Raw genomic sequence first — 22,049 nt, 5'->3', positions numbered from 1 at the left:
GGAAAATTTATGAATTAATAGGAAGGAACCGCGGGAGACAATTTATTCCCGATATTTTTCACCGTCAGGTTGAAAAATTTGAACCTTTTTGGCCTGTGCATCATGTAGAAATACGATTTGGGTCCGCAAGGTTGAAGTAAAATTGTCCAACTTCTCGAAGGTCCAATTGAAGAAACTAGAAAAAACTTGCAGTGATTTTAAAAATCAATTTTTGTTGTAAAATCAAGGAAGTGGATTGATGCACTAAGTGAAATTTTCTAACTTCCTAAAAATTTTACTGAGGAAACAAGAAAAAATTTACGCTGATTTTGAAAATTACTGTTTAATTGCAAACCCAAGGAAGTGGATTTGAGTCCTAAGGAAAATTGTTCAACTTGTGGAAGTTCCAATTGAGAAAATTAGAAAAACTTTTTTTAAAAATCGATATTTCATTGTAAATCCAAGGAGGTGGATTGGAGTCTTAAGTAACATATCCATAGACACTATCCATAGACACTCCATATCTCCAACAATTAAAACTCTATTCATCTATAAATGTCCACAGAAGAACTGTTTTCCATAAATTCGTATCGATTATAAAAAAATCAGCAGCGAACATATGAAACGTCTTTACTCAATTTTTTCATGTTAACAAACTCTTGAACACGTAAGGTATCTATCTGTTCCCGAAACTATTTGAGTCCTAGAAATACGTTTAGCACCTTATTATGGAATCAATAAAATGGCTTAAGTCGCAAATTCGCACTAAATAAATTTCCAGAGGATAGTCGACATAACTGTCATTTGGTTGAACAAGTAGAAGGACACAAAGAATTTATTAAATTTACTTCCCTACATTGACGTGGACAGTTGGACTGTTCACCAATATCTGACCACTGATGAGCGCTCTCCAACTAATCCAAACATTTTTTCGTCTGCTGATGATTTCATGACCGCAGATTCCGCTGACAAAGATTCAAATTTAATCGCTTATCGTTCATCTCTCGAAATGAATCTGCTCGCGTTGGTCAAACCACTTGTTTACTCTTATTTTCTCACTCTGGATCCCCCTAGTTTTTGTTCTCATATCAACATATCACTACACCGATTGTTCACAATGAAAGAAATTTTATGAAAATTCTCCATCAATGAATTTTTTAATTACAATTCGTTTTTTGTTAACAAGGGATTTAAGTCGACATAACGTCATTGATGTTGAAGATCATGACAGCTAAGTCAACTTGACCCTTTCATTGTGTACACATTTCCAAGTTAATTCAATTAAATCAAATAAATAATCGTCATCAGAAGGTGAAACTGGTTGGGAAATAAAATCATTCAACGAGTGTTCAAAATCGTCATTGACTTTCAACAAATTCAGTTCTTGTCCTGCCCCCAAAATGAGCCTTTTTCGACCCAAATTATTTTCCCTCTTCGCTCCTGAAATCTTCGAAAAGTCCCCACGGGGACTTACGCATAAAAAACTCATCCATTCCGAGATTTTCTACAAGTACATGCGAGATTCAGTGGGTTAACATTTTCCAAGACATTTACGATAAGACAGCGTCACAGTGTTACACAGTGCGTGCAGAGGATTGTCGCATTCTGGGCCCAGTTGACCCCAGTTGACACGAGAAAAAAACGGCTTAGCCCGTTTTGTTATACACTGGAACTGGGTGTTAAGTCACACTTGTATACGTGAAATCCACCGCATTGTACAAACCCGCAGTAACACCAGTGTGTGGATACTCAGATACACTCATCTCATACTGGCGCATTTAAGAGCCTTCATTCTCTTCGCCGTTCTCATATTATGAATTGAGCACGTGCTCAGATTTCATCGCTCTCTGCTTCTTTCAATGCACTATGTCAAGCTATTGATGAGTTAAATCCTGAGATATAAGTTTACAAATCACTTCAAAAAGGCATTTTCGATATTTACTGATGAGGTATTAAATTATTTTGAATAATTGAGGAAATGTCAAATCGCACTTCAAAATATTATACAAATGATTTTTATCCGCTAAAAAAGCATTTAATGTTTTCGGATTTATATATTCTATGTTACATACTATACATTATATATTATGGATGATTTCCTAGTTAAGAAATAATTATTATTCCCTCAATTATTATCAAGTAATATATTATTATTGTGATTATTATGGATTATTATATAATATGTGGTATGTATTAAATATGCTGTATATATGCTACCAGTTTTTGATCTCCAATTTGCGTTTCTTTCAAATTTTTAAAAATTATATCACCAGATTTTGCTCCGTAAAACCAGCAAATCCGCAATAAAATTTTTAAAAGTGTACATTTCGCACTTAATGGAAGTATACTTTATATGCGATCTTAGTATATTTGATTGTTAATAATATTATCAAGAAAAAAATGATCTTTTCCACAGATCTACCACTTAATATTATTAGATTAAATCGCACAATAATCAGCTTTGGTCGTTTCTAAAAACATGAAATTATATTAAATCCCTTTCAAATTGACTTTAGAATCATTTGCAAATGGTCAATTTTCAAGCACGTAATTGCATGTATTTACTAACAACTCACTTCAAGTTAGACTATATTTCTATAACTATCGGTCAAGTAAATGCCGATATTTTTATAAATTTATATCGATGCGATAGTGCGAATCCAAAATTATTTTGCTAGTCCGCACACATCGTGTGCTATACCCAGCTTATTAAAATTTACTGTTATAAATTCGATCATTAAAATTACTATTTTACTTATTAACATGGTGCCAACCGACGACGGTGACCAAATTGGTTAAATCGTTCAATTGGACGACGGGTCCCGTGAGGCACGGGTTCGAGTCCGGTTTTAAGGAATGGGAACTTTAAATCTTTGGAAAGCCGTCAAATGGAAGTTTAGACATCGCGATTCATCAAAAAATATTATTAAAATATTTTTGGTGAATTTAGAGAGGGAATTTCTGTGGTATCCGGTTTCTCAGTCGGTCAAAGAGAGTGCCCGGCTCGATACCGAGAGACCCGGGTTCGATTCCTCGCTGGGTTAAAGCGGAAATGTTTTTCTCTCTAATTCTAATTCTCTTCGAATTGTTCGCGATAATAATAATTATTATCAGGGCCTCATCGGGGAATAATTATTTCCGAATCAAACTTGGTTGATGGACGCCGGGCCAGTCAAGGCCCAGCTAGGAAATCACCAATGGCCCAGGCTTCACCCAAGCTATTCCCAAGACTAGGTAAGCTTGGATCAGGCTTGACATCCAAGCCTGGATCAATAGTGGAGGAGCATTAGAATGTAACGTGGGGCTAGGCCTGGTAACGAGGGCTGGTCCAAGCTAACTTATTAAGGCTGGTCCAGGCCTTCGAACCAGCGCCGTTCCAGGCTCATATATTAAAAAATGCCTAGGCTTTATTCAAACAGTTTATAGTACTGAACATATCCAGATAAATTACAAATGAACCAGATACCCTATGTCATTCGAAAACTTACTTTACATTTATGTAACAATATGGGGGTAACAATTAAGCTTAATACCATAGGACATTGCCACCCTTTGGTTTCACGTGTGAGTAAAATCAGCATGCCGCCTAGTTAAAAAGAAATAAATTCCAGCCAGTTCGTCGGTCTGGGCCCAGGACTGGTCGAGAGGCTATGAACCAAGGCTGAATGAACCAGACTTTTCCCAGGCTTGGCGCAAGCTTGGTACCCAGGTTTGATACCCGGGAAGGATCCAAGCCTGGGCTTTCTCTGGTGTGACTAAGATACTAAGCCTGGTGGAGTCTAGGATTCCCAAAGCTTGGTCAGCCGGCCTAACCCACGGTTGGCCCGGGCGTGAAGTTTGGCGATTCCTACCTGGGGATTTTCCATGGTTTTCCTTGGTCACCAGGAGAGTGTGTACGTCGTGTACAGGTCCTGGGTTAAATGCGACATGGTTTGAGAGGAATTAGGCCCATGATACCGCAAAGCATGATGTAAAAATCCGAAGAGAATATACATGGAATAAATACATAAGTAAATAGTAAAATGTTGCGTGTTGTAAACATTTAAGGTATTTTCTAGCGGTTGCAGTGGAGACATTTCAACAATGTCTATTCTAAAAATGAAAAATAAATTTTTCTGCGCATATAATCACTAAAAACCTGAAATGATTTCCAATTCATGAAAGTGAATTCATGAAAATTATGCAAATTAATGACTCGTCTGTTAAAAATTGAAATATTTTGTCACTGTTTCATGAGCATAAATATTTTTTTAGAGTCAGGCGTTAGCTCTGACGCACAAGGCGACGCCACCATCGCGGCCATCGAGTGTATCATCGATACCTCGAAGTCCACAATCTCACCAGTCTCACCCAGCACACGTGACACGCAGTCCCACTCCACGACCATCATCGGTTCACCATCCTCAGTTGCATCAAACCCCAGCTGTTTCTCTCGTCGCTCAGAGTTTTCACCAACAGTCTCAACCACCCGCCCAACAGGTGTCACAGACGTTCGGTCTTTCTCACAATAGACATCCAAAGCAGGAAATTGACTCAAGCAGCCCCAAACCAGAGGGTTTTGATCTGAGCAAAAGTTCAACGGTCGCCGGTAAGTGAAACCAAATTTCCAATAATAACATGGGATCCTAAGAATATCTGGAAACGAAAAAACAATTCGAGTATTTTAACACTTTAAATTATTATTCCAATTTCGGTCCTGACTCTAGACAATTAAAAGATACTTTAGAAAACTAATGCTCGCAATGAACTAATTAACTGTCGTTACATTGGGACAAATCACAATTTAAAGTGGAAGAAATATTTGTCCAATACATTTGTGTAATCAATGCAAATTCGTTAGCTGCGATTTAATGTTAGCGACTTTGAAAAACGTGTTGTCTTAAAAGACCACAAATATCAGGCTATGGGGCTCACGATTACTTTCTGCTTTTGTGCAATATGAAAGAAGGTCCCATGGCAGTAACGCAATCAATCTTTTCTAAATCAGAAAATATAAAACTTTGGGAGCGAGCTTTTGTACTAGAGGAAACACCAAAATGTAATCATCCAAAAATATTTAGACTGACCCACAATTTAAAAATCAGACATATATTTGGTTGAAATAATGTAGTTTTACTTTTAATTGTTTTTCCGTGCTGATCGGCACTTTTTCGCCTTCGGGGACTGGCATTGATCCCTCCTCAAACTAGAGAACATAAAAATTGCTACAGAAAAATGTCGCTTATGATTAGTGTCCTAGGGACTTTTGGTCGTGTGACGTAATGAGGAAAGGAGAATGATTATAACAAATTACGTAACTTTTCACAGAATTCGTAAGCGAGTGGTATTTCTTGTTATGTTTTATGGAAATGGAAGAGAATAATTTTGAATTGTTCGTTAATCTTCTGGTCTACTAATTGGTCTGGTAATTTTTCTGTATCGAGTAGAATTTAACTGAAAGCCCCAGCATTATTGTGGCGCTAAATTCAAAAATTTCTGAACTCTGCATCCCCTTCACGAAACTGGCGGGTAATTTTTCCGTTCCCTGACACGTTAATGTTCATGAACGCACGGGCTATTCCTTCTTCGTGACTCATCGGGGGTTTTCGGATGAATGGACAATAGGATTTCGACCACTCGCTTCACGTCGACAGTTGTATCGCTGCGCGCGCATTCATTGAAAATGCACTCAGCCCTCTCGAACACCAAAATAAAAAAAACTGATTATTTTTTGGAAGAAAAAAACATTCGTCGTTAGTGATTCATAGTTAATAGTTTTTATCGTTCAATAATATTCCCCTGGTCTTCAATTTTTCAAAATCATCTGGATAATAAATAAAATATTGAATTTGAAAGCTACTGAAGAATTGAAACGAAAACAATGCGTTTCGTTTAAAACGTGCTGCGAATCCGTGGCTCACATCCGAGGCCGCATAACCCCTGGGAATTCAGATTTAATCCGGATTAGTTTCCAAGGGTCGCGGGCGCGATATTTCCCCCTCACTTCATCTCTCACTCACACTCATACCCACTCTCATCTCTCCAGCTATCCTTGTTCAGTAGCGATGTGCCAAGTAGAATATCGAAGTTACGTTGGACCTGAACATGAAAATACGTATTTTCATGTAAAACATATTTGAAATATTTATTTTATTTTTTTTTAACGAAATTCGTTGCAAGTTCCTCGAAGCAGTTGAAACTGGCCATCGTCCGAGGGCTCTCAGCCAAGACGAAAATAATGGTGTACAGCTTTACTGGATGTAGATAAAGAAAGTAATGATGGTGTTTGCAAAATTGGGTGTGTAGCGAAATGGATGCAATGGGGTGAGAGAAGGAGTTACAGTATTGTCCAATCGACTGTTGGTGTTTGCAATGTATTGTTTAATCGTGATTATATTATTTGGTAAAGTATTGTTATATCCAGCGAAAAATAAAGACGACACAGGTTGGTAAATGTTTGGGGCGGTTTATTAATTACAAGAAGTATTACGATGTGTCATGTAAGAGCGCCGAAGAGAGACCAACCAAGAATAATGTTATCGAAAAGACAGTCGTTCTTTTGACCAAGTTCAGATCATAGACAAATGAATGAGTATTCGAAGAGGGACACGTAACAGTATATTCAAGTATATCAGTGAAATTTTCCTTTTAAAATTCTGTTTAGAATTTGTAGAATACAACACAAGCTGTTCTTAAGGCAGCTCTGCCCTTTTAGTTAATTCAAAAACCATTGAAAACTCCACCAAATTTTTTGAAAACTCGATAATATTTGAAATCGTGATTTTTTCAATTTAATTATCGTTTCGGTTTCTTAAAAAAAGGGAAAACGAGAACTTGAAGGGTAATTGGAATGTTTTGAAATCGATACATAACCTCAAACTGCCATTGCAGATTACAACCGAATTAATTATGTGATAGTTGCCAAACCCAGTTACCAGTCTTCGCTTATTGTTTAGCCAAGCTCATAATTATACTTGATTCTACTAAAATAATTATTCGACTAGTTTATTTACATTCGCAATTTGCGATCACGTGACCCGCTCAAAATATACCTCAAGTGCCCATGTAACTTACCATCAGAGTAAAATTTTCAATCCTATTATATTTTAGGGTGAAATGTTTATTTTTCGAAAAACGAATTCTTCGCCCCTCAATCACTACCTTACGCCCACCCTCACAATTTGTGTTTTCCAAACGGTTGTTTTCACCTTACAAAATAATTGGATTGAAATTTTTACTTTCATGGGAGGTTACATGGCCACTGAAAACAGTGTCTTATGGAGAGATCAATATTTCCATTGGAGTCAAAGATTAAAATCTTCATTTTTTTATAAGAAGAAAATGTTTAGGAAATATTACTATTTTCCGATATTCAATTTAGATAATACTAAATATAATTAAATTTCGTGTTGACTATGCAAAAAAAGATTGAAGCGCAATTTTATTGGTAAAAAATGACGATCTAAAATTGTAGTTTAAATTTATTATAATTATATTATTATTTATTATAAAATTAATTTAAATATTAAAAAAAAAAATTTTCTTACACAGAGAATTCTATATGATTTTACTCGTTATAATATCTAATTTTATAGATATCAAAGAGATAATTGCAAACAATCAAATTGATTGCTTCTTGAGTGGTACGAAGGTTATATTGAGTAGTTTGGATCCGACCATCCCTCTCTCTCTCTGGCAATGGCTCTCAAGTGACGACTCGGACCTAATGTGTGAAGTTACATGAAAACATAAACGTGCTGCCGTATAATCATTCGGGATTAGACCAACAAAAATAAATAGCGAACTCGGAAAAAATATTATGTATATCATTCATTCGAGAAACCATTTAAAAAAATATATTCGACCATGAAAAATTCGAAAAAGTGTTAGGGTCTATAGTAAAAATTACTTTATGATGATCAAGTTTCATTCTGGACTGAAAAATTTCATTTCGATGAAAATGAAAATTATTGTGTCGGTGAAGCTGACACTTAGCTGCTAGCGGAAAATTTACGGTGCATGAGAAGGATGTAGTTTTCTGATGGAGAGTAAAAATTAATACACAGATTTTGGTTTTTGATAAATTTTGCGGTAGAAATGAGGTAACGATAGGGAAGTTTTGGGTAAAAACAGTTGTTTCCATGCGCTAAATATTCTTATATCTTTTAATATTATCAGAAAAACATTTTTCAAGAAATGCACATTTCATTAGCTGTACATAATTTTGTATGTTTTATAGATATACATATAAAAATATATATATTACAATAAGATATCAGCAGCAAAGTAGTAAAGTGACTTTTGAGTCTGCATTAGTTTGTGCTGAATATCTCAGAATCTAGGGAAGATAATAGAATTTTCATTGGAACCTTTTTTGTGGAGTGATTTGAGTACTACAATAAATACTATAATGAAAATTTCGCTATATCTGTTAGATTCGGAGTTATTGCTCAAAAACTAGACTCAGACATAATTCAGCATATCTCGTTTTACTGCTTACCTAGTGATATATATTATTACATACATGCAATAGATAGATATATTTCATGTTTCTGGATGATCTATAGATCATCCATATTCCTTTCAAATATTTCTTAAAATATACCAGCTAAAAGATTTAATTCGATAAAATGACACTAAAAACTCAAACCAACCCACGAAAAATCTTATTTACGAGGGAACATTTCGGCACTTTATGACCCAAAATTTCACCCGACTATTGACATATTTTTATCCCGAAACCTGCGATAAAAATCATCCTCCCGGGCAAAGAGATTCATTTCGCCCATTCCCACAGACTTCAATGAAATTTTAAAAACAATCTGGGATTAAAAATATAATAATCAAAACAAATCGGGGATTGAAGTAAATTTTTATTTTTTTAATCCGAAAATTCACGATTGGAGTGTTGTACGTGTGTGTGCGTTACAGCCTAGGATCATTGCGAATACCTGTGTATGTGTGTATGTGCGTCAGGGAGTTTAGTATTATCCCGGGATGGTGTGCGTTGGATTTGGGATTTGAACCGAGGGAGAGCCCGAGAGCCCCTCACATACGACCAATAATCCGGGATTAATCCTGAGCGCACGCACACACTCTCGCGTATCAGCGGACGACACAGGGACGGGGGGCGGTAAGGGGGTTGTAGGGGGGGGGGGTGGAGGGTAAACCTGCACTGCTTATACGTGCCATCCAAAGCGGCTGGCTCAGGCCATATCCGCAACGTCACGGGAACAAATACAGGACACGATTGAGGACTATCTTCAAAACAAACTTTGTCAGGAAAACACATGAGAAATTTGTCACCAAAAAAATATTATTATGAGATTTTTTTTCATTTTAACGATCAATCGGTGATGGAATAATGTAAAATCAATTTTAGGATTTTTTTTATGACCACAGGGAGAGAAAAAACTGATAATTTTTATAGTGTGATGCAGATAAAAGTTACTGTGGCGCCTTACAATCTCGATGCAAATTGCAGGCTTGAGAAAAATGACTATCCTGCCTAGTAAAATTTCTTTATCGGCCTAGGAAACCTTCTATATCGGCCTCGTAAAAATTCAAAGGCTAAGGCAACATTCCTATAACGAGGTTCAGCGTCGGCAATAATCGACGACCTTCGGGGTTCATCGTTAACCGATCACAATGAGGTGCCGAAAAATAAATGTAAAAAACGAAATAAACTGACCTAGATAGGAGTTTTTAAAACATGTTTATCAATTTTTCATTTAACCTTAAATGAAAAATGATGGACCTTCAAATTTTATAGTGCTCTTTAGCAAATTTTACAAAGCCGCAGACCATTAAATAAAAAATTTATTGCAACATTTATGGTATTGATGGGAATTTTTATGTGTGTCATACGCATTACAATGTTCTGGCATGTTGCAGCTTGATTCTAATGCTCGGCACAGTAACTTTTCACAGGCTTTTCTCTCCGTGCTTTTTTTGGGGTATTTTGAAGTTCTGGGGGGATTGATGCTGAGGGAGGGGAATTTTTCTCCGTAAAAATTACATAATTGTTAGAGTAATTCGAAAGAGAAATGTTATTTGTTGTTATTTTTTGTGGGAATGTGTCAGGTAATTTTCTGGTCCATCATGGAAGAACTATGAATATGATATGAAATTGTTGTGGGACCAGTAAAATTTAACTGAAAGTTACAGAATTATTGCGGCGGTCAATTAAAATTCTTGGACGTTGAATACTCTTTACGGACCCGATGGGTAATTTGTACGTTCCGTGATACGTAAATTTTCACGAACAGACGGGCTGTCCCTTCCTCGCGACTCATCGGGCATCTTCGGGCCGTCTAGGTGGTGGGGGAAAGCCGATCGTTGGCTTTGTTGGAGGGAAATGATGTTGTGCGGTGTGACAAAAAAGTGTTGAAGTTAGTAGAACAAAATAGTAGATTAGGGTATGAGGACGATACGTGGAGGATTGTGAGGAGTGTGAAGTTTGCAGCACGAGGCGAGACAAACTTCAGACGACTCACAATCCGACCACATCGTCCTCATGCCATAATCTATTTTTCGTTACGAAAAATAGATCTATGGCGGGTGGTCAAAGAGGCGCACGAGAGGGGGGGGGAATCTTAATTGAAATACTAAAAAATGAATAACGCTCAACTGTCATGTCACTTCAAAGTTACGATAGTCTCCGTTAGAGGCATAGTAGATGGCGTTTAGCGGAGGGTAGGTAAGCACCTATACTCCTAGGAGCTGTAATGTATCTCGGTGGAGTCCGGTCTTATAAGATTTAACCTATTGTCCTCAAACCAGTCGGGTAGGAAGCGCTTTCCGCGCCTCAGTAACGAAAATGGGTGTTTAAATATACATGCCATAATCTACTATTTTTTCATATATGATACTTTTTTTCCACTTATTCATTTTCTTCCAATAAAAAAAAACCATCGTTCATTCCGCCCCGCCATGAGTCATCGCCCGGATGAGTCATTTTTACAGAACTCAACATATAAAGTTCCCGTGGTAGAAACGTAAAATTTCAGTTTTAACTCATGACCTTCATTGAACTTGAATTCGCTTGACAATTACGTCTGGAAACGTAATTTCTACGTTCCTCTTCTGATACTTTTTATTGACTATTTCTATCCGCGCGGGGATTTGTTCAGGCGGTTAGGATGCTGATGTCGTTCCCCTACGAATACACATGAGAGTATACACACCCACAGAATGGAGTACATTTTAGAAATGAATAGATTTTGGCTGTAAGTTGGGATCTATTTGATTCCACCACCAGTTAATTCGTTAATAGTTCACGAATGTACATTTGATAAACTTTCTTTCACTTGATTTTCGTCGATTGAGTGAGCCACTCATTCACTATTAACGAAGATTCATCTGGGTAGATTCGACTCTATCATTGCTTAATCGTTTACGAATTTCGTTTCGAATGAATAAATCGTTAAAATGACTCTTCTGTTCCGGGCAAGTCTTTTATGGGTCATCATCCGCTCATTAGTGCTTCCATTACTGAAATTTTGAAACTAAATTCGGGTTCATTGATTGAGCGGTTTCAATAATACAGCGATATCTCAAAAATTAGTTTTCGCCGATATTTCCTCAACTGTTTGACCGATTTCATTATTTTTAAATACTCTTTGCGATGGTGCCTGTACAACTGAGCCGATAAAACACCATTCCACCTCTACCGTAAGTCAGTTTCATTCTCGTTTTTTCATTTTTTCGTTAAAATTACTTGTGTAACCCATAACTCCAAAAATAATCGATATAAACATTAGAAATTTTGTATGCGTTTAGGTCCCACGATAACAACGTTTGATTTTGAACATGAACGAAATTGAATCTATAGTTTCTAAGATACTGCACTTCATAAGTCAAACTTTGTTTTTAATTATCTGATAATTACCGGTCCGATTTTTTTTAATGTTCGTCTTAATGGCGCCTATGGAGATCCAATTAAACATGACCCCCCCCCCCCTCATTGCAAAGATCAGAGATATTGTCATTTTTCTACGTATCAGTAAAAATGTACTTTTGGATATATTTTAATGCGGCTAAAAGTCGGGGCTAAGATCTGAACCAACGGATAGTAATCCTACTTATCAACTTTTATTTATACAAATACTAGGCCAATACCTTCAGTATTTTTTTCCCGATTGATTTGTTTGTTAATGTCATAGTTTATGAGCAGATGAATGTGGTCTAATCCATTCGGAATTACCGCCAATGTAATTAATATAATTTCCATATAAAAACATATAAAAACGGTAATTTTTACATACAAATCCCTGTCAAACTATTTGTTCACTATAATATGCAAAATTACTTCTATTTCTTTCTCGTAGCTTTCCTTTTCATCTGTCACATCTCCACGTGATGGAACCCAGCTAAAAAAAATTCCACCCAAATTCCAACCCCTGTCCCGATTTCTCCCTCACAATAAAACCAAAAAAAAATGACATACCAAACAACCACTATCAACAAACAAACTCCGCACACATTTCACCGCGAAATCCAACTTCTACTGCGTAAAACCCTTTTATCGTACCATCAGAATACAGAAATACATTATAATTTTCTTTCATCATGCAAAATGTTTTCAATCCTTAGGAAATATGAAGACTTTAACGATTAATGAAAATGGCAGTTATAGCTCTAGGTACAAAGGCATTCTGCTTATACCCACTATAAAGGATTACACATTCGACTCACCCCTCTGTCCTCCCTCCGTCCGTGAGCCATTCACGCAGCCCCGGGGATAGATGCTAGTGGAGAGTGCGGGATAATCCCACTACTACCCCGATGATAATCCCACCATACACGGCCACGAGGCACTGACACACATTACGTGAGTGTGTCGGTGTGCGTGTGTGTATGCGTGTGTGTGCATTGCCCGGGCCAATGTTACAAAAGCGCAGGGTATTTTATACATCCAAGAGTTTTGGCTGACTCGATGGTAGAAAGAGGCTAACACGGATGATCTCGGGTGCCATGAACGATCACACACACGATGGCAATTCACAAAGAGACCGGTCTCTTATAAGAGGAAATGCACTGAAGAAAAAGGGTAAGGGCAGGGCTAGAGGAGATTTAGAGGCTAAGCGGCTCATACACATCGACAGGGTGGGGGCTAATCGGAGTGGTTTCTGTTGGATGTCGAAGCTTTTTTTTGGGGGAACGATTTTTTCGGAACGGGGGCATGAAATACTTGAAGTGATTTGGAATTTTTTGGAGTTTGGTGCCATTCGATGATTAATTTAACTGAGGGATAATTAAAAAGGCAGATGCGGTATTCTGATATTATTGAATTCGGGGGATTCGAGGGATTTATAAGAGATTTATTTAAATAATTCATGTTTGCGCATTAGCACGTGTTCCGGAAAAAATGGGGGTTCTTGAATAGTCGAATGTCAGGATGCGAGAAGGGATTGTTTATATAGGAAATATCTGGTTGAATTCTTAGAGTGCTTGGATTACTCGTGGTAGTCTATGGAGGACAATATATGTGTGGGTTTTGTATTTTTTTCGATTTTCATTTCGATGATTTTTCTTGGAACATGAATGAAGCCACAATAACGCTTGCGGTTACGAATAATTTGCGCTGCGGCGGTGAAGATCAGTGTTATGGAATAAAAATGTTATAGGAAAACGGGGTTATAATAAATTGGAAATGGGTTATTAGAAATAATAATTCTGGAAGTAATTTAAACTATTTTCTTTCTTTATTATGTAACTCAAATAATTGTGCTGGGAAGACACATCCGCTCTGTACCGATTCCTTAGAGGAACTCACTAGATTTACAAAGGGAAGCAACACCCTGGACCTTTTAGTCACATCCTCCCAACGAGTCGTATTCATTCCACTTTGTCTACATACTTAAAATCAAACCTAAACATCATACCTCACACTTCTCAGAATTCCAACCCATAAAAATGTTCTCGAATTTAAATATAATTAAATATATTTAATAAAATATTTTAAATATATTTTATTCTCAGAAGAGAATAAAATTTACTTTTATTCTCTATTTATTCCATGAAAAATCTAACATAATATTATCATTGTTATGTGATTTTAATTTATAATGTGGGGAACAACAATGCACTTGAGAAATTCGCTGTGTGGTTTTGTATCAAATGAAGACTTTAAATTCACATCAGTAGTATTAGATTAGACGTATTGGGATATGGGTAAAAGTATATAAATAAATGTAGCAACACAATCAATTACTTTAACTAGAACTCTTTATTACTGGCACAAGGAAGGCACCACTGACCTAGAGGACCAGTGTCCAGAGACTAACTTCTGACTAAATAAAAAAATTTTACTAAGGGAAAAAACAAGAGAACGTTTATGACTCCAGAGGACAGAGTTTCCTTCGAATACCACATCTCGTAAGGATTACAATGCTCCCAAGTTCAGAGCACAACAGATCATAAATTAGTCCTTTTCTGGAGACTCTTTCAAACATATCATAAACCTTGTCGAGGGATTTTTGAAGTTAATCAGAAGAACTGTGTTTTAATTTTCCAAAAAGAGGGTTCGAAGTAATTAAAGACTTTTGAGTATTTTAAAAACTGATTATTATTTAATATAATTTGGCTCTAGACAATCAAGAGGTTCTGTTCTGTATGAAGACTTACAACGAACTAACTTAACATTACTTGTGATTTTGTGATTACTTGTGATTTCTCCTCCTACCCTCCACCCTTGGTCTTTTGCGGTCTTGATTCTCCCTGGTCATCAGATGTATTTTGCACGTTTTCCCTTTTTTATAACATAAGGAAAAGGATCCATGTAATAAAGGAGTAAATACTTCCTAAATCTAGAAACAAAAACATTGGAGGAATGAATTTTGAACTTGGTGAAAACCCCGAAATTCAACAAGTATATTCAGTGGAGGTACCTGACGATACTAGATGTCAATGTCAGTGTAAGAGCTGTCAAACATTTCTCGTGATTAAGAGGTTATTTTAAAGGATTATTTATCATCGCACTTGCTCACCATTTCAAATCCATTATTAGAATTTAATGCTGACTTGTAGAAAGGACTCGTTTTTTTTTTAATCAAAACTATTGTTGTCCTTCTATGAATTGGTTTCCATTTTTTCGATGCAATTAGGAGTAGGTCTTAATTGCTTATTGGAATTTAATTCTAATTTAGGCAGAGATGGATTTATGTGAAGATTTTCATTTTTTCGTAATTAAAATTAAGTCCCCAAGGAAGTAAATGATTCTGGAAAAATTCCTTCTCTAATATAGAATAAAAACAAATGCATTCATTAGGATTAGAATTGAATTCCCATAATCAATTAAAAGGTTCTTCTAAATTAATCGAAACAGTGACAGCTATTTCATATAATAAAACTCATTTCTCATCAAATCAATTTTTTAATCAAATCAAATCGAGTTAATAAATAACTAACACTTCCTATATATCACACATCATTATTATTTCCCCCATCATTATCAAGCAATATATCATTAGTATTACGCTCTGAACCGCACCCTCAGTTTTCAACTCTCCCACGTGTCTCAAAATCTTTGCCGCCCTTTTGTTGCGTAGCGCACCATCTCACTCCTGACATGTAAAATCTTCCTGAAAAACCGAATGAATCTGCCCGAATAAATCCGTATCTGGTAAGTTCACCCCAAACACCTCTACTAACATTCCCTCCATAAATTCCGCAACAAGCGTCGCCAAATTGGCGGGAAATGGCACGACTTAAACACTCGGCTTCTGCGCATTACATATTTTGTCACCGAAAACATCATTTCTACGTTCCTGGTTCTCAAGGGTCATCTATTAGCCTTCGGTCAAGCTGTGCTCAAATCCCTGACCAGGATTAACCCCGCACCTACATCCCACCCAATATTCGACTGATCAATTTCTCCCTCGGTAATAATTCCCGTCTAAAATATCCTCCACTACTTTTGCCTATTCCCCCGTCACTTTCAACTGCGCGCCTACTCATCCGAAAAAGTGTAATTCACCGAGAAAATATTAACAAACAACTTGCAATAATTGAAACCTAAAAAAAAAAATTAAACCCAGTTAACGGGGTGAATGCAATTATAATACATGAAACACTTAGGGAAAGGGTTGACTCATAGTAACAGTGATGTATTAAAAAAATCTAAAGTTAAAATTATACACTGAGAAAAAAATATCATTTTGGCAATTAAATATTCCTCTGACAAGAATTCAAATCGGATTTTTGAATGGAAATTTCGAGCGTTTGTTTCCCCTAAACAAAAATGATTCGCAAAACGACATTTTTCTTGCAGTAGACGATATGTAAAAATGAGTAACAGTTTTACGCCCAATAAAAATGCCACAAACGATAGTGTACATAATTCAAATGAGAGTCGAGCACTTTAAGGAAAAAGAAAAATGATCGGATCGATCGCTGGTACCGGGTAATTCACAGGCCTACTAGACGTCTCGGCTATCAGGAGAGCAGATATCCTCCGGATAACTGAAGCGTTAATTCGTCCACATCCCAAACATTTTCCAAAACCCAACATTTCCACTCTATCAACTGGGAAAAAAAATATAATATGCAAATGAGTTTCTTTGTTCGATATCTGCGGGCTTATTTTTGGGAATAGGAGGACATGAAGTTGGTGGAGGGTTAAATTTTTGCGAGTCTTTTGGGGGACGATTTTGACCCACAGAAAGGGCTTTTGTAGGACGCCGAGGACTAGGATAACAGAAGATGTCGGAGTGAATTGTAACTGGATGGGTTCTAATGCTGTGAATGGTTGGAGGTGGGTCAAGGCTGTAGGGGCGAAAAGGAGCGATTGGGAATTTTGGGGCGGGGGGCTTGGGGGATGAAATGAGGAGGCGATTCATGATCTCCTGTTAGTTGTTTACGCCCCAGAAACGTTGAAAAATATCAAGAGCTAGTGGGGAGTGGGTCTCCAAAGGTTATCGATAAATTTTTAAAATTTATTTTCTAGTGTTTATTAATTTGTGATAGTTATATGATTTCGTTAGAGTCAATGTTGAGCTTGGTTGTTTAACCGCCACAGTCCGGGGGTTGATGGGTATTTATATAGATGTGGATGCTATTTCTATTTCCAGGTAAAATGTGTCTGTGTTTATTGATAGTAAATACGACTTTTGGAACGAACCGAAATACGTATTTTATCCAATTTGTGGGGTACCGTATCACAGAGCACTGGTCTAATTATACGATGTAACATTATTGATAGGGATTTTAGAATTTCTGCCACGTTGATGATGAATTGAATCTGATATTAAATTATATTCATTACCAGAATTTTAAACAAATGTGTGATTGACAATTCTGTTCCTCGCGGGAAAAAAAATATACTTCAATTAACCAAATTTTATAATTGAGTTAAACGTAGTGTTGGGACTCTGTATGTGTGCACCCAATTATTCTATATATACAGGATCGTGGCATTTGGAGCAATAGTTATTAAATTGTATAAAATTCCAAAGCTCATCTCCTAGGACATCCTTTTGTAAAAAGGACATACACCTCAAATCTCGAATCGAATCGAACATATCGAAATTCCGTAACACTTATTCGTGATTGATACATTCACAGCGACAAAATTTGAATTTCACAAGTACACAAGTATCAAGTACATCAAGTCAAAGGATGAGTTAATTAGTAGAAAATAAAAACTTAGTTAGAAAATGGAAATGAAACAAGTTACTCATCAAATGTAAATATCTATATCTTATCGAAATTCCTGTATTTTCCAAGTCGTCTTACAGCTTCAAGACATTTAAAATTTTGCATGCTGCCTACAAGTGGGAAATAGATCAGCTGTGAATATATCAGCAATTTTTAAAGATCCATGTTTACGAAATGATGACATGTTCAACGTCATACGCGATTACTTCAGGATCATTTTGGTATAATTATTTTGAATTTAAATATTACATTGACTTTTGATATCCCTATAATTCAACTGCTCTACTCATACAGTAGTTAAAATAAGGTGCGCCCACCGCAAATGTGACTCAAATAAAAAATATCACAACAATTAAGATTAACCAAATCGCGCGCGACTATGTCTCGTATTGTAAAAGAAATGTTGACTGCATGCGACCTTCACTTAGGTCATGTCATAAAGTGCCGTTTGAAACCAAGGGTCAGGTGATACCACAATCTGATCATTAATTACTCTAGTTTGGATTGGTTTATACAATCAAATGATAAGAAAATTTAAACTTAATCTGGGCCCCTCTTGCCAGAAGTAGTAGGCGAGACTTTGAATGGGTTTGTAAAATTAGTTTTAAGTTAGTTACATTCGAACATTCGAAGGAAGAAGTAGTCTCTTCTAATCTATTGTCCATAATACGAACTTGGTACAATAAACTTTATATCTCACAAGTGCAACATTCCCTTTGTTATTTAACAGCGCATCCGTCTAATTTTGCGTGCGCAGCATATACACGATTTCAATGAATGTGTGACGGTTTTGTGTCATATGCCTATACGTTTCTAAACACATATGTAGTTTTATCCTTTTAGTGAATTCAAAGATTATGGAAAAGTACACAAAATTTTTACTATTCACAGTAAAAATTCATTTTATCAGGCGGTTTCTGTTGTGTCCATAATATTGAGTGCACTCTGCTGAGTCAGTCGATATTTTAAATTATCTATAGCTGTCTCATTTGAAAATTCATCAATGGGGCCTTTACCATTTTAAGATTATGCGCAATAACTGAAATGTGTTATTCAACAATCAACAATTTCTCAATGAATTACAATTGTTTGTAAGTAATTCATCATTATTATCATCGATTAAATGACAAAATGGGAGAAATTTCCGATGAAAATTACCTTACCATTCGATAAAAGTATATCCTCAGTCATCGTTACGTCATTTCTCCCTTAAGAGCAAAAAATTATTTATGATGATGAATTTGGATTTTAGGTTACAGAAATTTCATTCTGACGTTTAATAAATTAAACCAATTCCTTCAAAATTTCAGCCGACCCCTACAGTAAATTTTGCTGCTCAACCGGTACAGTAATTTTCCTTTTTATCAGCATAAGGTTTCTCTAACCTACAATATAATTTCTCTAATCTGGAATAAAGTTTGATCATTATATATTAATTTTTACAACTTCTTGGGAAAGAAGCCAGGGGACAAGGAGTCATGATACACTTTCATAAAACATTAGGGTAATTTTTGTGAAAAATTTCTTGCCGTACAGCCCACACTTGGTGTGGGCCATGTAGCTGTGACACTGAATGTCGTACAGTCTCTTACAATTTCTATTGAGTTACGTACAGAATTACCCCGTTGTAAGAAAGTATGAGTGAACTACTATGGTATCTCACAACGGTAAGTGACAGGCTATATCTCGTGTATTTATTGCACTCACCGTAGATTAATGTAGTGTAGTTCATACTTGTCACTACCTACCATTTATCGTTCTTATATTACAATGTACACTAATAGAAGAATTCAGTTATGGTACCAGTTGAATATTTTCTTTAATCTGCTTGAGCGAAATAAATATTGGGAACGTCAGTTATGGATCTTTATAATGGATCTGTAGGGAGGAAAATATGTAGTGAAAATTATGTACAATATGTACAATTTTCGTAATATTCGAGTGGGAACAAAAGTTCAATGAAAATTACGAACTGTTTGATAAAAAGTATGAAATGCTCCTTAAAAATTACGTAATTCACTGCGTAATATTTAGTGGGTTTTCTCGGTTTTATATTGGACCCTTTGTAATATTTATCGGACCTTTGTTTTAATTGGAAAATTATGCAACTGTCGTGTAATTTTTATTGAATGATTTCTCCCCGTAAGGGAACAATGTTCTTTGTAAAATTGTTCTTTGGAAAACAATTCGCCAAGGAAAACATCCTCAAGCTAGAAACCTTTCTCCAGTGGACACTCAGCTCAGGTTCAGATCAAAGTTGCATCAAACAAGGCCTGACGATGGATCAAGAAGTGATCAAATAATTGGATCAGGCCCTGACCAATTGTGGAACGGTGTTTTTCCTTAGAAGTTGGCCAGATCAAATTGGTCCGGATCTGGGGAAATCATTTGATCCAGCTTGGATGTTGTTTGATCGGCCCAAATCTATTAAGAATGTACATATCCAATTCTGATGAGAACGACTGATCGATGAATCAATCCCACATCGGATTCCAATCGAATTAGAGCCGGACGATCACAGCAAAGCAAAAAAGGGAGGTAGACTGTCTATCTCCTACTTGGGTTACTGCCATTAAATATTATCAATGCACATATTTCTAAAGAACATTGTGTATAATTTAAACATTTTTACCGTAGTAAATCAACTCTTCATGTGTAAATATGTTTTCCACAAATAGCAATTTGAATAAACAGAATGAAAAATTAATTAAATTAAATAGAAACTGTGCTGCAATGTCACAATAATCGTTGCACTCACAATCACAAAATATATCCTTTGAAAAGTGTAGTCACGAAACTACGATCAAATTTAGATCATAGTACTTTCAGATGAGATGGATATGATCTCAGTCTGAGATCACAGAGTTTAATATTAGTCTAGAGAAAGTTAGACGAGGTAACATATGGACAATTACTAAAATCATCGAATGATCAGCTGTAATTATCACTCGATCATTCGATGATTTTGGTAATTGTCCGTATGTTACCTCGAGGTAACATATGATAATGGCAAAAAAAAAGGACATAATTGATTATCTAAATTAAATACGTCGCGCAATTGGATCTTCGGGAATTTAGACAAATTTATTTTGAACTCCAATCCACCTTCTTGGATCTACAAACATGTACCTCGAGGTAACATATGGACAATTACTAACACACATGAAGAGTTGGTTTACTACGATAAAAATGTTTAAATTATAAACAATGTTCTTTACAAATATGTGCATGAGATCGTATCCATCACATCTCAGACTGAGATCATATCCATCCCATCACATTCTGATCAGGATTTCCTAAGTGCTCCTGCCATTATCTTCTATCAAATTTACCACATCGGTGAGCGGATTATTTTATCCCGACAAAAATTTCTCTAGATAAATTTTTCCCTTAGTGCTTTCCCCTAAGTGATTGTGTAAGTATTAAAGGTATGATAAAGTCTCGTGATGAATATAGGGAAATACGGTCAACGCAATTGTTATTGGGCACTTTTTTCTGGGGTAATTTTTTTTCGGGAAATTATTGCCGGTAAAAAACAATCCGGGAACCTATCACATCAAGACCTGACTAGTTTCTGATAAGGACGAACCTCATCAGATGAACCCTCACTACGATACGATCAATTTCCAATCTTACCTCAGGGTACCTGAACCCAATTTACCCTCTGGATATTCCCATCAAAATCGAAATTCCACATTTTCCTTGAACATCCCTCGTTTATCCCTAGACTAATTCCACCGACGCATGTTTTGCTCCTGATCATCCCCTCGCGTCATGCTCTCCTAGGACGAAGAGGTCACACTGTAGCTCTACCCACATTCCCATTGGATTAAATCTTCCTTTTCTGAACCTAAACCCAAACTCTTCCCCAATGATAAACTCGCCACCCCTTCCCCTCCCCCTCCCCACCCAAAAAAACTCATATTTAGTTCACCGTGAAACTGTTAATAACAGTCGTTCCAGTGGGTGAAACACAACATGTGTACTGGTCAAATGTGCGCAAACGTAAACACTGGGATTTCCGGATCAAGGAATAACGACGCGCGCAACTCTGAAAAGCCCCCGGGCGATTTAGAGGGGATATACGTACGTTCGATCATCAGGAGAACAGAAAATTCAGGAAGAACTATTTCCCGTCTTCCCGAACTGAATTTTTTATTTCATCCCTTCAATGGTTAATTATCGATTATTATTACTTGCGATATTCGAATTTTTCCGCAATCATAACGGCGACATTTTGATTTGAATTTCAGAAAATAAAATCTTATAATAATTTTTTTATTTATTTCATTGTTTTTTAATCCGTTTGTTGTATTGGGTGAATTACCGTGAATTGGAAGGGACAGAGGGGTAGAGAGAGTTTTATAATCGATTTAATTGAAAATTTGTTTAATTGTTTATGGCAATCGATGATGAGTTTTAATTTATGACTT

The 22,049-nt window shown here is 36.3% G+C and overlaps 1 protein-coding gene across 1 annotated transcript in view; it reads left to right on the top strand.

The window, feature by feature from the left end:
- LOC135170210 (homeobox protein dve-1) overlaps positions 1–22,049 on the top strand; it is a 75,271-nt gene that overhangs the window by 9,028 nt on the left and 44,194 nt on the right. The window contains exon 2 of the mRNA XM_064135809.1: positions 4,234–4,567. Within this exon, the coding sequence (XP_063991879.1) occupies positions 4,234–4,567 (334 nt within the window). The remainder of the gene's footprint in view (positions 1–4,233; positions 4,568–22,049) is intronic.

This window comes from Diachasmimorpha longicaudata, chromosome 2 (genome assembly GCF_034640455.1).
Source record: "Diachasmimorpha longicaudata isolate KC_UGA_2023 chromosome 2, iyDiaLong2, whole genome shotgun sequence".
Classification (NCBI taxonomy): domain Eukaryota; kingdom Metazoa; phylum Arthropoda; class Insecta; order Hymenoptera; family Braconidae; genus Diachasmimorpha; species Diachasmimorpha longicaudata.
This window is presented reverse-complemented; position numbering and strand designations above follow the sequence as displayed.